The sequence below is a fragment of the Podarcis cretensis genome (assembly GCF_951804945.1).
Source record: "Podarcis cretensis genome assembly, chromosome: 10".
NCBI lineage: Eukaryota > Metazoa > Chordata > Lepidosauria > Squamata > Lacertidae > Podarcis > Podarcis cretensis.
This window is the reverse complement of record NC_137179.1, coordinates 32,320,062-32,334,940: the sequence shown is the minus strand read 5'-3', so window position 1 is coordinate 32,334,940 and position 14,879 is coordinate 32,320,062. Positions and strand designations below refer to the sequence as shown.

At 44.1% G+C, this 14,879-nt stretch overlaps 2 protein-coding genes across 6 annotated transcripts in view; one reads left to right on the top strand and one right to left on the bottom strand.

The window, feature by feature from the left end:
• The first annotated feature begins 586 nt into the window (after nucleotides 1-586).
• Nucleotides 587-3,322, top strand: SNU13 (small nuclear ribonucleoprotein 13). The gene is made up of 3 exons (XM_079993967.1): nucleotides 587-746; nucleotides 1,940-2,060; nucleotides 2,605-3,322. The coding sequence occupies exons 1-3, from the start codon at nucleotides 744-746 to the stop codon at nucleotides 2,865-2,867; spliced, it is 387 nt and encodes a 128-aa protein (XP_079850093.1). The 5' UTR covers nucleotides 587-743; the 3' UTR covers nucleotides 2,868-3,322.
• Nucleotides 3,323-3,900: 578 nt separating this feature from the next.
• The window catches only part of XRCC6 (X-ray repair cross complementing 6), a 30,669-nt gene continuing 19,690 nt past the window's right edge, over nucleotides 3,901-14,879 (bottom strand). For 3 of the 5 annotated variants that reach the window (XM_079993932.1, XM_079993931.1, XM_079993930.1), the window contains exons 4-13: nucleotides 14,422-14,560; nucleotides 12,890-13,144; nucleotides 11,978-12,161; nucleotides 11,544-11,730; nucleotides 10,016-10,184; nucleotides 9,026-9,187; nucleotides 6,722-6,851; nucleotides 6,509-6,609; nucleotides 4,542-4,655; nucleotides 3,901-4,316 (exon numbers count right to left, since the gene is read on the bottom strand). In XM_079993932.1, the coding sequence (XP_079850058.1) occupies nucleotides 4,114-4,316; nucleotides 4,542-4,655; nucleotides 6,509-6,609; nucleotides 6,722-6,851; nucleotides 9,026-9,187; nucleotides 10,016-10,184; nucleotides 11,544-11,730; nucleotides 11,978-12,161; nucleotides 12,890-13,144; nucleotides 14,422-14,560 (1,644 nt within the window). In that variant the 3' untranslated portion in view covers nucleotides 3,901-4,113. The remainder of the gene's footprint in view (nucleotides 4,317-4,541; nucleotides 4,656-6,508; nucleotides 6,610-6,721; nucleotides 6,852-9,025; nucleotides 9,188-10,015; nucleotides 10,185-11,543; nucleotides 11,731-11,977; nucleotides 12,162-12,889; nucleotides 13,145-14,421; nucleotides 14,561-14,879) is intronic. The other 2 variants (XM_079993934.1, XM_079993933.1) reach the window with 1 other exon arrangement.

Here is a 14,879-nt window from a genome sequence, read left to right as displayed (position 1 = left end):
ACCTGCTTTGCAGGCAGGGAGTCCCTGGTTCAATCTCGGGCACCTCCATGTCGAATTATCCTTCTGGAAACCTGGAAACTCGACGCCACTCGGTGTAAGCAATCCTGGACTTAAGTGGACCGATTATCTAATTTAGCATAAGGCAGCTTCCACCGGCCTTGTGGTCTGTAAATTCAGGTTAAACTATTACTGGCAAGCTGATGTAATTTTGAGGGTTACACCTGTTTTAATTTCTGTCTCGCCGCTGCCAACTGCACAGGAGTCGGGAACAGGTAAAACCTAAATTTGAATCAAAGCACATTGTGGATGCAGCATATTGTGGGTGGACCAGGCACTACATAGTTGTACTCTTGGCTGGCGGGCTCAAAATAACCACCGGATCAATTTCATTAAACACCTTTATGGAGGAGGCGATCCCGCTAGGCTCCATGGGATTTACTCCCTGGTAAATGCGCATAAGATTGCCGCATTTCCTCTGAGGTCCGGTCCTGTTCCTGAGAGTCTCTTTCGCAGTCCGCCAACGCTAGAGGTCGCAATGGCGAGGTTGCGGGGGTTCATTTTCTCTCCCTAAAGGACGGCCTGCGCGGTGTTTCCTGTCCTTTCCCCCTTCGACGTCACTTCCAAGAGCGCGCGCGTCTGCCTTGCGTTCGAGAGCGTTGCGAGGCTCTTCCTCCGTGAAGCTTTCGGGCCGAGAGGATCGATCCAGAGCCAGGCGCTTCGAGTGGTTCTTCTGCTTCGCAGACATGGTGGGTGTACTCGGGGCGAGGCGGGCGGAGCAGGCGGGGACCCCGCTTTCCGTCTGCGCTGGGGGTCGCTGAGGACGCCGAGCTGGCTGGGGGGGCGGCCCGTGGAAATGTCACGCGTGGGGAACGAGGAAGAGGCTTCCCCGGCATGGCCTGCCCCTTTACTGTGGGGGGGGGGCTGCCACGTGCGAAGCAATGAAGCCTCGGCGTCACTCACAAGGCGGCTGCTTCTTTTAATGTTCAAGTTAGTGCGCTTTTTTAAGCAGCTCTGATTTATTGGAGCAACTTCGCCGTCACTCGTGCCGCTTAGAAGCGCCTTTGTAGGCACGTTAGGGAGGCCGGGGCTTCATCTTGGCACCCACGTGCTCCTACTGCCTCGCTTCTCCGGTTGACTTCCGCTCTTTTTATTTCGCCCCTCCCCACCACCAACCATCTCATGATCATGCACGTAAGGATCAACCCCCCCCTAGGAATCCCGTGTGAGGTTAGGCCAGTGGTTTTCAACCAGTGTGCTGTGGCACCCTGGGGTGCTTTGAATTATGATCAGGGGTGCCGTGGACAACACGGGTCCCTGGCCCTCTTGTGTCTCTGCCTCCCAAAGGCCCGCACAGCTGGCTACAAGCTCCGCAGGCAAATGGTGCCTCTGGGAGGCACCTCTCTTTGGGGTGAGGGTGCAGCTCAAAGACCAAATGCAGCAGCTGCCCAGAGGACTCCTAAGGAGAGGAGGCTGAGGGAACACTGCCAAGGGAGGCTGTTCAAAAAAGAGTGAGAGGCTGCCAGCTCTGCAGGCAAGGGGTGACATAATTGGGCTCCTGAGCCCCACAGGGATGCTGCAGCAAGATGTAGTTGGGTAAGGGACTCGAAAAGGTTGAAAACCTCTGGGTTAGGCAGATTGCATGTGGCTAACCCAAGGATTTTCAGTTAGTTTCATGGCTGAATAACTACTTAGACTCTGCCTGGGTTCTGTGGCAAGTATGTATTTTGCCTTTTTTCCTCATTGGCTTGAGAGAAGCTGGAAAAACGGAATACCTGAACAGTGGAAAGGCTCTTTTGAACCAGATGTGACCTAGCCATTGTAGGATCTCACAGACTTACAGAACTACCTTAGGTTACACAGAAAGAGGTAGCTGTGACAGCAAATGCCTGGAAGAAGAGAAATTGTTACCTTTACCTTGATTCTTTGTTTCCTTCTATAGACTGAGGCAGAAGTGAATCCTAAAGCTTATCCACTAGCTGATGCTCAGCTCACCAAGACACTGCTTGATCTTGTACAGCAGTCCTGTAATTACAAACAGCTACGCAAAGGAGCCAATGAAGGTGAGATTGGGTTGAGCTTGTACCATTAATTGCCCATTCTTGTAGAGTATTAGGTTTGCATTGTCTCTTGTGGAAAAAGTAGTTCGTACTTTGCCTAAATATGCCCCCAAACACCTCTGCCTATTCTGTGGTTGTCATCCCGGTCTTGGGGATTAGATTAGCTTGCTACTATCAGTCCAGACACCCTGACTTTTCTTACTCACTATTCCAGTTCTGCAAATTTGGGGCAGTAGCAGGAAGGTTATCACAAATAAGCATTCTTAGTTGGGGAGATTGTTTTGTTCATGGCCAAAAATTCCAGTGGGCAAAGGTAAGTTTTAGGATCCACCCAAAAGTTCTTTGAATCCCTAGCTTGTCTTTGACAAGTAACGGAAACTTAATTTTTTGTAGAAGCCAAGCAATTATCCAATAGATAGGTACATAAAACCTTTTACATTGGATTTGCACTCTTAATGTTGCAACTAGCTGCTTGTTTGATTTTACTGAGTGAGTCCTGGCAGAGTGAGGAAATGGAGTTTTCATTGTACCAATTTCTTTTCCACAGCTACTAAAACTTTGAACAGAGGCATTGCTGAATTCATTGTGATGGCTGCAGATGCGGAGCCCCTTGAGATCATCCTTCACCTCCCACTGCTTTGTGAGGACAAGAATGTGCCCTACGTCTTTGTGCGCTCCAAGCAGGCCCTGGGGCGGGCATGTGGTGTTTCTCGGCCTGTCATTGCCTGTTCAATTACTATCAAAGAAGGCTCACAGCTAAAGCCACAGATTCAATCAGTCCAACAAGCTATCGAGAGACTATTGGTCTAAATCTTATCAGACCACTCACTTACTAAAATAACTCTGTGAAAGATGAGTCTTGTCACTTGTACAATGTTTACTACTGTTTTTGTTTTCTACCAGATCTCCCTTCTGCCTGCCTCCATTACACTTGCTATTTAGATGTTTAACAAGAGGATATCCAGTCTTTTGTTTTAAATTCTTCATTCTGATGCAACTCTCCCCAGTGGAATTTTAGTTAGGCTATCCTTTTCGGCAATAAACAAACTTCATTTGCAGAAGATTAGGCTGAAGATTTGTAAATACAAAACATATGACCTTGTTCTGGTCAGTGATGTTCACCCATTGATGGTGTACATCTTTCAAATACTAGTCCTAATACAACTTGATAGAACACTGTTAGAAATAAAGGGCAGATGGAATAATATTGTCAAAGGCAATGGCTTTAACTTTTTATATATATTAAAAACACAATTATGTTTGTATGTTGTGTGATCTCAGTCTTTTGTGTGGTTTAAAATATTTGCTGGATGCCCCAAATATAACAGGATGACTAAAGCCTTAGTCACTATGTTTTATATGGGACCAAGTTTTTATGAATATAAGCTATCAGTGTTTGCATCTTCTGCAAGAGGGAAGAAATAATTCATCAGGTGGTAGTGACCTGGATAAATTCTTCTTCGTGAAAACAATCCCCAGCAGCTTCAAAGAGACCGGGGATGGGGAACCTTTTTCAGCTCCAGGGCTGCATTCCCTTCTTGGCTGAGAGCCATGTGCTACTGGTAGGTGAGTCCACAGTGGAAAGTATAATGATGATGATCATAATAATGATAATAATTGCCATAAAGGCAAGGGCTGAGGGACATGAACAGTCGGTCAGACCTTTCTAAGCATCATGTCAGCCTCCTTGGGCCACAACAACTGAAACTAATCCCATATAATTTGTGCTGTGGACACTTCACTGAATCTGCAGCATCAAGTTCTGCATGAATGCAAGCAACTCTGTGCTCACTATATGTTTATGAAACAGCAAAAGAAACAAGAAGAAAAGCAGGGACAGATATACATAACAAGCTCATTTATTACGACACGTTTTCATTAAGTCTAGAAACAGATGGGGAGAATGAAGCATTTTCCCATTAATAAATCCTCATTATTGCAAAGTCTTAACCTCTCAAGAAAAAACAAATCCCTGCTCCCTTTGATCTATGGCTATAAAGATGCTGCACCCCTTTTCCTTGTCAAAATCTTAGGGAGGAGACTGAGCATAGAACTCTCAGTACCTACTGAAGTATTCAGTCACAGCATCTAAGAGTTCTTGCTTCTTTGTTCCTGCTGTCAGCTTGTAATTCCTGCACACTTCCTTTAAAACTGGCACAGTCAGTTTACCCAAAGTGCCTTTTTGAACATGATTCCTCAGGTCGTCTTCAGAGATTTCAATCTTTGCTTTCTTTTCTAGTGGTATGGTACCATCCCCTGCTGGAAAGAGATTTTTGGATTAACTGTGTGTCTCCAATACCTTGTTATAAATAAAATATCTCTTATACAGCCATTACAAAATATCCTGCAAAAGTACACTGACGCAGTGTCAAGATAGACTCCTACCTAGCCCATGATAATCCAACCACAATCTGGTGTGATAGAGCAGAAAATGAACTTGGAGGATGTAACTACCTCTCTCTTTGGGTTCTGTTGCAATCTTACCTTGTTTACGCTTTGTGGTTTTCCCATCCGGATCATAGCCTGGTGGGTAAACTAGTTGTTTGAACTCTTCTGCAAGATTACCCAGTCTGCAATCCATCACCTCAACCTTGGGCACTGGAGAATAGGGAGAAAACGTCTGCATACCACACCTCAAAACAGCAAAAATATTCAAATATACGGAAATAATGGTTCTACAGAGGAAGCATACAAAACACTGAGCTTTAAGGTAGATAGTTCAAAAGCACAACTGAAATAAATATAAATTATAAAACCATTTTTTTAATTTGGAAAACAGCGTATCTAAGACAAAAGGGAGCCACAAGGAAATGGGGAAGCAAAAAGCTAGAATATACTGGAAAGACTGAAGAGCTCCTTAATTTTTTGCTTCAGTCTTCATGAACTAATAATCAGGTCCGTTAGCAAAAATGGTGCTTAGACTGATAAAAAAAGGAACCATAGTTCACAGAATAGAGTTGTAAGGGTCCCACAAGGATCATCTAGTCCAACTCCCTGCAATGCAGAAATCTTTCGCTCAGTGTGGGGCTCAAACCCATGGCACTGAGATGAAGAGTCTCATGCTCTACCAACGGAGCTCCATTGTTTCTAAAACCTCAAGAAAACAGGAGGTCTAAGGCCCTTTTTTATGCAATCCTGATTATTTCATGTGGTCAAAAATAAGATTCAAAACTGAATTTTGGCTATCAGTTTATGACATGAAAGGCACATTGCTGTTCTTATGTAGTCTTTACCCCCAAGGGTGAATTGAGGCAGTGGGTGGTGCCAGAGCTAATGTCCACCCCCCTCTCACATTTATACACTCACTATTATTAATTATTACTACTACTACTACTACTACGGGACGCAGGTGGCGCTGTGGGTTAAAGCCTCAGCACCTAGGACTTGCCGATCGAAAGGTCGGCGGTTCGAATCCCTGCGGCGGGGTGCGCTCCCGCTGCTCGGTCCCAGCGCCTGCCAACCTAGCAGTTCGAAAGCACCTCCGGGTGCAAGTAGATAAATAGGGACCGCTTACCAGCGGGAAGGTAAACGGTGTTTCCGTGTGCGGCTCTGGCTCGCCAGAGCAGCGATGTCACGCTGGCCACGTGACCCGGAAGTGTCTCTGGACAGTGCTGGCCCCTGGCCTCTTAAGTGAGATGGGTGCACAACCCCAGAGTCTGTCAAGACTGGCCCGTACGGGCAGGGGTACCTTTACCTTTACCTTACTACTACTACAGCTGACACACGTTGACATCTCTCCCCACCCACTCCTCTCTCTCACATGCCCATGCATTTCAACCTCCCCAGCACTCCAGATTCCCTCAGAGCTTGACAGCAAACTTGGCTGCATCGGGATTATTGGAGAGCAGAGGTTTCAACCTCTCTCCCAGCCCATCCCAATGATCCGAAATGCATCCAGTCCCAATACTGCTTTGGGCTAACAGCAGCATGAGGTAGTATCTTGGCTGCAGGGGGAGTGTTGGCGAGAGCTGGTTATCCTCCCCTTCACAGCAATCCCAATGCAGTCAAAATTGCTATATCCATGTGTTGTTCAGCAGCACAGAAGGTGGGGGGAACCTTTGGCCTCCAGGTGTTGCTGATGTGCAACTTCCATCAGCTCCAGAGAGCATGGGCAATGGAAGTTGGATGATGGAAGTTGTGGCTCAGCCATTTCTGGAGGACCAAAGATGCCACACACCTGCAGGGCGGGAACACCTCTCTTTCCCTCACAATACAGTTGATGGTTAATCTGTCAGGCAGTAGTGACAAAATGAACAGGGCTCCCCAGAGTCTCATGTGAGCCACAGGTTACCCACATTTGCTTCAGCTGCAGTTCACTTTAGCCTAAAACCTACAAATTTTTGTATGATGTGCAAACATACCATTGGATTAAACAGTTCATTGCTTGTGGGAAATTCCAAGGACTGCAACAGGGAAAAAATGTCAAACTACACTCACTAAATTAGTCTTACCAGTCAGATCTTCAGCTTTTTCAGGTTCCAGTAAGTCCAGGGCCAAGGCCTCCAGGTTCATATAGTGCTGCTGTAAAACGGGATTCTCAAAGCTATCACTCCTGTTGAAATCCCGGGTTAAAGTATCAGTGAGCGACAGTGCCACTGGGTTGTCCAAGAACTGTTTGCTGGGCACATGGGCACTGATCCTGCCTTCCTCCCATCTCTACTCACCTGTACTTGAACCGAAGCTTCTGGACTATTTCCATCATTTTGCTTACTTGTTCTTGATTAGCTTGGAGCTTCTCTGTAAAGTCAACTTTCCGTTTGTCGTCCGCATAAGGTAGGAAAATTAGATGAAACCCTAAATAGAGGGAACAAATATATAAATGAGATACTCAAAAATGTTCCCAAATGCTCAGATCTCTGACAAATGATCTACAGATCTGAAGTCACATTATCATTAGGGTTGCCACTTAGATTGAAATCAACATGTGAATGCTTGATTACTAACTAAAACTACCAATTGTGAACTAGTTGTTTTGAGTGTCAGTGAATGGGAATGTTTTGAAGACAACAGAATAATTTGTCAGAATAGGGACATAATGTGCAAAAGATATTAACAGAGGCAGACCAGAAAAAGCTACAGCATGTCTTAATTTATTAGAAACAACTCAGAATAAGACATCTTTAAATACCCATAGTGAGAGCAATAAGCCAGGAAAAATATTATGATATACTACTTAACCAAAGAGTAAAATGTATTTCACCCCACAAGCAATTAAGGATTTTTTTTTTACCGTTATTGATAAACATTTCTGGTGTGCATTCTGGTTTTGCTCTAAAACAGCTTCTAAGATATAGCTCATGGAAGTTTGCAAGGTGAAACAGGCAGAGCCAAGATCCCACACACAAAACATGGAGACTTTGAAGGAGTTTGGGGAAAGGAAAGACTGGAGGCTGACGAGGATCTTTGCCTGGCCCAAAAATCTGTTCTTGAGAGTTAAGAGTAATTTCCAGAATAGGGTGGTATTAGGTGGCAGGCAGGACTCTGTGCACTGAGCGTAGAAACTGGTAGTATTTGGACTACCTTACAAAAGCAGAAATATTCTCACTAAGGCATCTCTGGGTCCAGTCTTGTTAAGTCTGGAGGAACTAACCTGATGCAATTAAATAGTGGGATATTGAAATGAACCCCAAAATTATCTTGTGTGTTATTGATTACCTATCTGTAGGAGATGAGATACCCTTAATGAGTTCGTCAGAAGCAGCCAAAGTAATCCAAACCATATACTGGAAACTATATAAGGCACCAGTGCATAAAAAGTAATGCTAATATTATACAAGATGGGGGATAAATCTATAGCCACTCCATGCTGCTCATAAAAGTATAAACCTCCGCTCCTTAAATTACCGTATTTTTCCTTCTATAACATGCAGATTTTTCTCCTAAAAAGGAAGGAGAAATGTCTGTGCGTGTTATTGAGCGAATGTGTGGTCCCTGGAGCCAAATAGTGCAAGGGGAGGCAAAAAAAAGCAGGCAAAAATCAAACCGCGTGTCTCCTAGAAGGGAAACCTGAAAGAGGAAGCGGCTGTTTTCCGGCATTCTGCCTCAGGGTCTTACTGCCCACCCACCTCTGTTTCCTTGCTGTGTTTGCTCAAACGGAACAAAGAGCAGGGAAAGCCCCTCCCCTCCAGGCAAGCAGAGGGGAAAGCTGAAAACATGCAGGAGGGAGAGAGAGAGAGAGAGAAAGAGAGAGAGAGAGAGAGAGAGAGCGCGAGCTGGCTGGCTTGGGTGGGTAGGTGAGGGAAAACTTTTGCCTTCCTTTCCTCCCTATACCCCTCTCCTGCATTCTTAGCCAGCTGCTTCTCTGCACACCCCTCTCCTGCTCCTTGTCCCTTCTGTGTTTTTCCTTCCCTCCCCACTTAAAATGTGGTTAAAAAGCATGGATCCACATGGATCCTCGGGATCTTTGCATTGGGTCAGCCCAAATTCACCATCAGAGCACATAGCATGTCCATGGCTATAGCCTGCCCCCCCCAAAATCACGCACCCACTGTTGCCTGGGGCTGCAATGGTGCAAAAACGTGGTTACAAAACATGGATCCAAATGGATCCTCGGATCTTTGCATTGGGTCAGCCCAAATTCACCATCAGAGCACATAGCATGTCCATGGCTACAGCCTGCCCCCCAAAAATCACGCACCCACTGTTGCCTGGGGCTGCAATGGTGCAAAAACGTGGTTACAAAACATGGATCCACAGGGATTCTCAGGATTTTTGCATTGGGTCACCCCAAATTCACCATCAGATCACATGTCTGTGGCCACAGCATGAAGCACAAAAATGATACATCCACTGTTTCATTCAGAATGTTTTTTCCCTTGTTTTCCTCCTCTAAAAACGATGTGTGTGTTATGGTCAGGTGCATGTTATAGAGCGAAAAATATGGTAGATGGCAGAAATAACTTCTGACAGTGGTAGGACAACACTACACTAACCATCTGTAGGACAGAAATGCCAGCAACTACAGTTACCTGAGGGGGCCACCTGCACATTCTGCTCATCCAACTCTTCTTCCTGAGGAACCAGGGCTATAAACCGAGGAGGAGTGTTCCGACGGGGTATGTACTTACATACGGCCATCACCCCTTTCTCCAGACACTTTGTCAGCAGGGCATTAAATAATGTGGTGCTTCCTAAAAGCAAAAATCCATGCTTGTTACTTTAATGAAACAACTCTGGTGGCTCAAAACACATCTGAAATAACTACATCAAGCTTCTGCAGAGGACTATATGCAACTATATCTCTCTGTGTGTGGCTGGTTACCATGGTTTTGGGACAGAAAAGTATAGTTTCTGTTTTTTTGTAAACGTGCTTCTTTTCTAGAGGGTAGCAATAATCAGCAGCTCAAAGGTTTAGTCGGGGGGGGGGGCGGGCAGAAGCCAGAGAGAGGGCAATCTCCATGGCAACCTCTTTAAGTTTTGGAATTTCCTCAACAGAGGCGTACCTGGCGCCTTCATTATGTAGTTTCCATTGCATGCTGAAGACACACCTCTTTCCCCACCCTATTATTGTAATGGTTTTTGTTTTGAAATCATTTTAATATTGTACTTTTAAATCGCTGTAACCCACCCTGGGACCTTGTGGTGAAGGGCAACAAATCAAATCAATATAATGTATTTGATTTCTTATCCACCCTCCAGGGTGGATGTTGGGAGTTGACCAAGCTACTTGCTGTTAGATGACTGTTGTCCTACACCATGGGATTTAACCTGTGCAGCCACAAGGTTTCATCCTGAGTGATTTTAACATATATATATAATGTTTGGAATTGATAAGGAATGCAACCTTATCAATATGCTAATCAATGCACTGAGCCTAATCCTGCTCTGGGCCCTGACTGGTATGGGTCCAAAAAGTCGACCTCATATCATCATCCCCTATTTTCATGTTTGAAATCCTGCTCTGCACAATGAAATTTCACTGTCAAGTTACAAAGCAGACTATCCCACAATATGCTTACCACTAATCAAAGACTCTTCAGGATAGATGAACTGGGCAGGCCTGATGTGATGGTGTTGTTTCAACATTACCAGGGGCTTGAAGCCAATCAGATACAAGCCTTGTGGCTCAAACCTTTTTGCTTCTTCCGTCTCCTCTTTCTCCAACACAATCTGACGGTTCCCATAGATCTACAAAAAGGGAGCAGGGGGAAGAAAAGTAGCTAGAAAAATAACAAGCCTCAGGCCCAAGTGATGTAAAATATAGGTCTAGTGTTAGTGGAAACATAATCATGCCTATAGAGTCTAGCAAATCTGAAGTTACACTGTAAAAAGTCAGCGAAAAGATCTATGGCAAGCCTCTGGGTGAAATCATTCTTGTCTCACTCGTTAAGAGTAATTTTATCAGACAGCTACTCCTGTTTTTATCCACATATTGTAAATCAGGGATGGCTAACCTCTTGATCTCCAGGTGTTGCTGAACTACTACAACCCCCATCATCTCTAACTCCTGGCCATGTTGGCTGTGGCTGATGGGAGATGGACTCAAACAACATCTGGAGGACCACAGGTTAGTCACTCCTATTTCAAAAGCTCCCACTTGCAGTGGGTTCCCTCTCTTTGCACCTCAGGGTGGGAATAGCTATTCCAGGGGTCCACAAATTTAGGCTGCCTTTGGTAGTCAGCCAGAATTTTGACCCTTCCCCAACATTCTCCCCACATTGTCCCAATTGATTCTCAGGCTTAGATCACTTTTAAAAAGCATCCGTCTGGGGACAATCCCTGGTTCTTCTGCACAGTTCCAAGCTCAAGAGGAGAGCCAGAGATTGTCCATGATGCACAGGACCTCTGAGGTCCTTGGAACTAGAAACGCAATATAAACGAAACTGGTCATGTCATGCAGCAAAACCATTCGTATGAACACACTTTTGTTAAATGTTTGCCAAAAACATTTTTGCAACATTAGCCACCTGATCTGCAACATATAAAGGTAAAGGTAAAGGGACCCCTGACCATTAGGTCCAGTCGTGGCCGACTGGGGCTGCGGCGCTCATCTCGCTTTACTGGCCGAGGGAGCCGGCGTACAGCTTCCGGGTTAGCTTTATTCCTTGTGGAGGTCATTTATTTGCATGCTACTTCCATTAAAAAAAAATTAGTGAGAACTACCTGCCAAAAGACAGAAAGTTATGCTTGAAGAAAATGGAAAATTAGAGAAAATGCTTAAAGCAATTGCCAGTGTTTGACACAACAGGGCCCAATTATTTGCAAATAATTATTTATAAAATTATTCCTCTACTCGTAGCCCAACCCAGAAGTCTGTTGGGGAAAGGGAAGAAAAATCAGTACATATATAATCTTTGGTATATCAATATTAAAGAGACCTTATGTGTTACAATGGAACACAGGGTCAGGTTTTTAGGGCTTGCTAATCAAAACAGGTGCTATGATGTGTCTGGATTGTTTCTTCCATTTTTTAAAATGGGTTTGCAAATTCTGCCAATGGAAAATGGGGGAGAGGAGACTGAGTAAATAATTATCAAAGTACCTTACCTGAGCCCTCTTGGTGTCACTTGGCAGAAGCAAACTACCCGTCTGTCGGTTAAAGGTTCGAGTTTTGGTTTTCACTGGCTCATTGGTTTCTCTGTAAAGTCTCACTGGTGGCTGCTTGTAAGCTTTCTGCACTAAGCTGAAAATGCCAACAGAAAGAGCCACATCTTTCCCCAGATACAAATTCAGCCTGCCAAGAATCAACAAATACAGATTGAAACTTTCTAGATCCTGTATTGTCTTTAAAGAGATAAAAGCATATGAAAAGATTCTCATCCCAAAAGAACACAAAGGAAACTTTCCACAACTTAGCATTATGTACTTTAACATAACTGTTAAGTGGCTGGCATTTATTGAGAGGAAGTATTTTCTCCAAAATCTCTCTCCACCACTACCCCACAAAAGGAGGAGAATTTAATTTTTTTCTCAATACACACCTGGCTAAAGCTCGCTTCCTGGTCTCTTTTGCTCGTACTTTCTTCATGAGGTCTTCTAGCTTTCCAGATTCATCAAACTGGACTCCCAAGTCCTCATCTTCTGCTGTATTAATTATATCCCTGTAGAACAAGGAGATATCAAACCCCCCAGGCTTCTTCAAGTGCATTAAGTCAAGGTAGATACCTGGAGTCAAAACAGAATTGGATCAATATAGATTACCAATTTCCCAGAATTTTAAAGGTTTTCATTTTGCAAAAGAGCTTAAACAGCCCCAGAACAAAGCACAGGGGTCAGGGAAGGAACAAGAAGCATGCTTGATTGAGAGGGCCCTGGCTGCCATGACATCAGGTGCCATGCACATGACATCATTGTACTCTGTGGTGTGTGAACATGATGTCGACCACCAAAGAAATATGGGGAGGAGCGTCCCTCTGATTTGGGATTTGGGGGGCCCTTGGTCCTCACAGCTCCGCATACTTGGCGCCCGTGGCATAAAGCAAAGAGTATAGAGTTCATAGTAGCAAGGGTTAATGCACACCAACGTTCTCCATTAGCCTGCTTTCAAATTCAGCCACCAATCACGTTCTGCACTATCCTAAACAGCTTAAGAGAAGTTGAGTGCAGAAGCAAGTTCAAATACCCACTCATGCCATAAAGCTTTCAAGTGGGTGAACTTGGCCTGGTTACTATCTCTTAGAGTCAGATTAACCTAACTCACAGAGTTGTAAGAATACAGGAGGATGGGGTAGAACCACACATGCCTCCATCAATTTCTTGAAAGAAAAGTGAGAGAAAAATGTAATAAATGATTGTGCCCTAAGATTACTTGTAACAAATAGTATTGGGAACCAGTTTTGCAAACACTGTTTAGTCCGCTAAGAGGCGGCACCATTTCAGTTTGAAGTACTGACCTGTCTCTCGGAGGTCAGCGGCTTTGGTCCTAGCAAATTTGGCATTCACGCTGTCTTGACCATGAGGGTTATCTTCATTGGTGAACAGCATGATCCTTTTGTGGCTCATCTTGAGGCGGACATCACTGAAGAGATTTGAGCAAACCCAGAATGCCTCACCTAGTGAGTAGTCAGCACTATGGCCAAAGGATTTGCGGAAGAGCGCTCTCCCTTGCTCTCCAATGTACTTGGCCAGCTCTAACACTCGTTTTGCCCCTAAAAAAAAAAGAACAGAAAATGAATGATGACAGTTCAGTGTTGTCCTACAAAACACAAAGAGCACTCCTCTTTTAAGCCATGATATGCCAGAATTTGCAAATCTTTCAGTAGTTTGTCTACGATGTTTCTCGTTCAACTTATGAGAAGAGATCAAATGTTCTGTAGAGCAGTTCTGTGTGCAACAAGGACTACTGCCTTTTCTTAGTTGCTAATGAAACTTGGCTCAAAACTGGAACAGGGCTGAAATTGCAAGTTTGGCTAAGTGAAGCCTGAGGAGCATCAGAGATGAATGAAGTATCTAACTTCAACATTTGGTGATAGAACTTATCCACACACAAAAAATTGAGTATTTTGGAAGAAAGAACAAAATACCTAAGTGGATGACTGAATCACATTTGGTTACCAATGTTGGTGATGGTTTTAATTAAATCTGGAGTTAAACTTTGTAATCATTAAAACGATATACATTTTTTGAAAGTGGACTAAGCTGTAGTTTCTAGGATATGAGATTTCCTATGCAGCTCCCTGCAGAACCTAATGCCATAACAAACACAAAAATCAATGGGTGAAATTGAGCAAATGTGAATGGATATCTGCTACAAATGATTGGGGAACTCTCTCTAGCAGGTTTTGGGGGTGCACAGTGGGCTGGAGGTAGAAGTGAAACCAGAAGTCCCATTGCATGTGGATTTCCACTTTGCAAGGAGGAGTTACTGCAGAACTGTTCTGGTTTGACTAATGGCTGCATTACACTTAGCCTATTAGCCTAACGCTAGTTTCTTTATGACTTCTAACATTAGCTTACTGAAATGGATTTTGGACTGTAGCTTGCAAGTGTCTGAAGCTACATGTCAAGCCATGTGACACACGTCAAAGATTCCACAAATGGGTTGGTGGGGGCATACTAAATATGGAGCTAGCTGCTACAGCACAATGACTTCACTACAGACTGAACTCTGAAATGGACAGTACCTTAGATTGTCACCAATTGCAAAAGCCACTTGAGTTGATACTAGTTTAGAAAACTGTATCTTAAACAAATAAGTGAATGAGAGGGGGGAAGCAGACAGCCATAGGGAGGAGCTCCTCCTCCAGTTGTGACTGTAATCAAGTATTTACAAAGCATCAACACTGGCAGAATTTAAGTATTTTAAAAGCATCAACCCTAAGCACTGTGCAGAATAAAACTGTGGGCCACCTCTGCTACTCAAAGTACCATGCCTCATTCCTGTATTCTTCCTTCATAGTTACACCTCATATTATTATATATTTACCTGGATTGTCTAAATCCTGAAGAACATAAATGTGTTTAAAATCCACAGAATTCTTATGTTGCTCAGTACCATAAAACACAACACCAAGAAGGTCCCGGTCATGGCTGATGATCTTGTTTGTGTACACATTCTTAATGCACTGGTAAAAAAAAGTTCAAGTGAGATGGAAAAAGAGAGGAAAAGGACCACTGAAGAAAACAGCATTTATACATCAAAAATGGTGCTAAATCATCTAGAAATACTTCCAAGACTGCCACAGTGCTTTAAGACATTTCCCCCCTAACTCCACAGGACATTTATAGATGAGAGAATCTAGATGTTCAACACTGAATTGGTCCATCTAGCACAGTGCTGTCTACACTGACTGGTAGTGACTCTCCAAAGTTTCATAGCAGTCTTTCCCAGCACTTCCGGGAGGTGCCATAAATTTAGCTGTGGCCCTTTTAGATGCAAAGCAT

Excerpts from the sequence above, each read along its gene's own strand:
- SNU13 (XM_079993967.1), top strand. Across the intron at positions 2,061-2,604 it reads ACGCAAAGGAGCCAATGAAG|CTACTAAAACTTTGAACAGA; the intron begins GTGAGATTGGGT and ends TCTTTTCCACAG.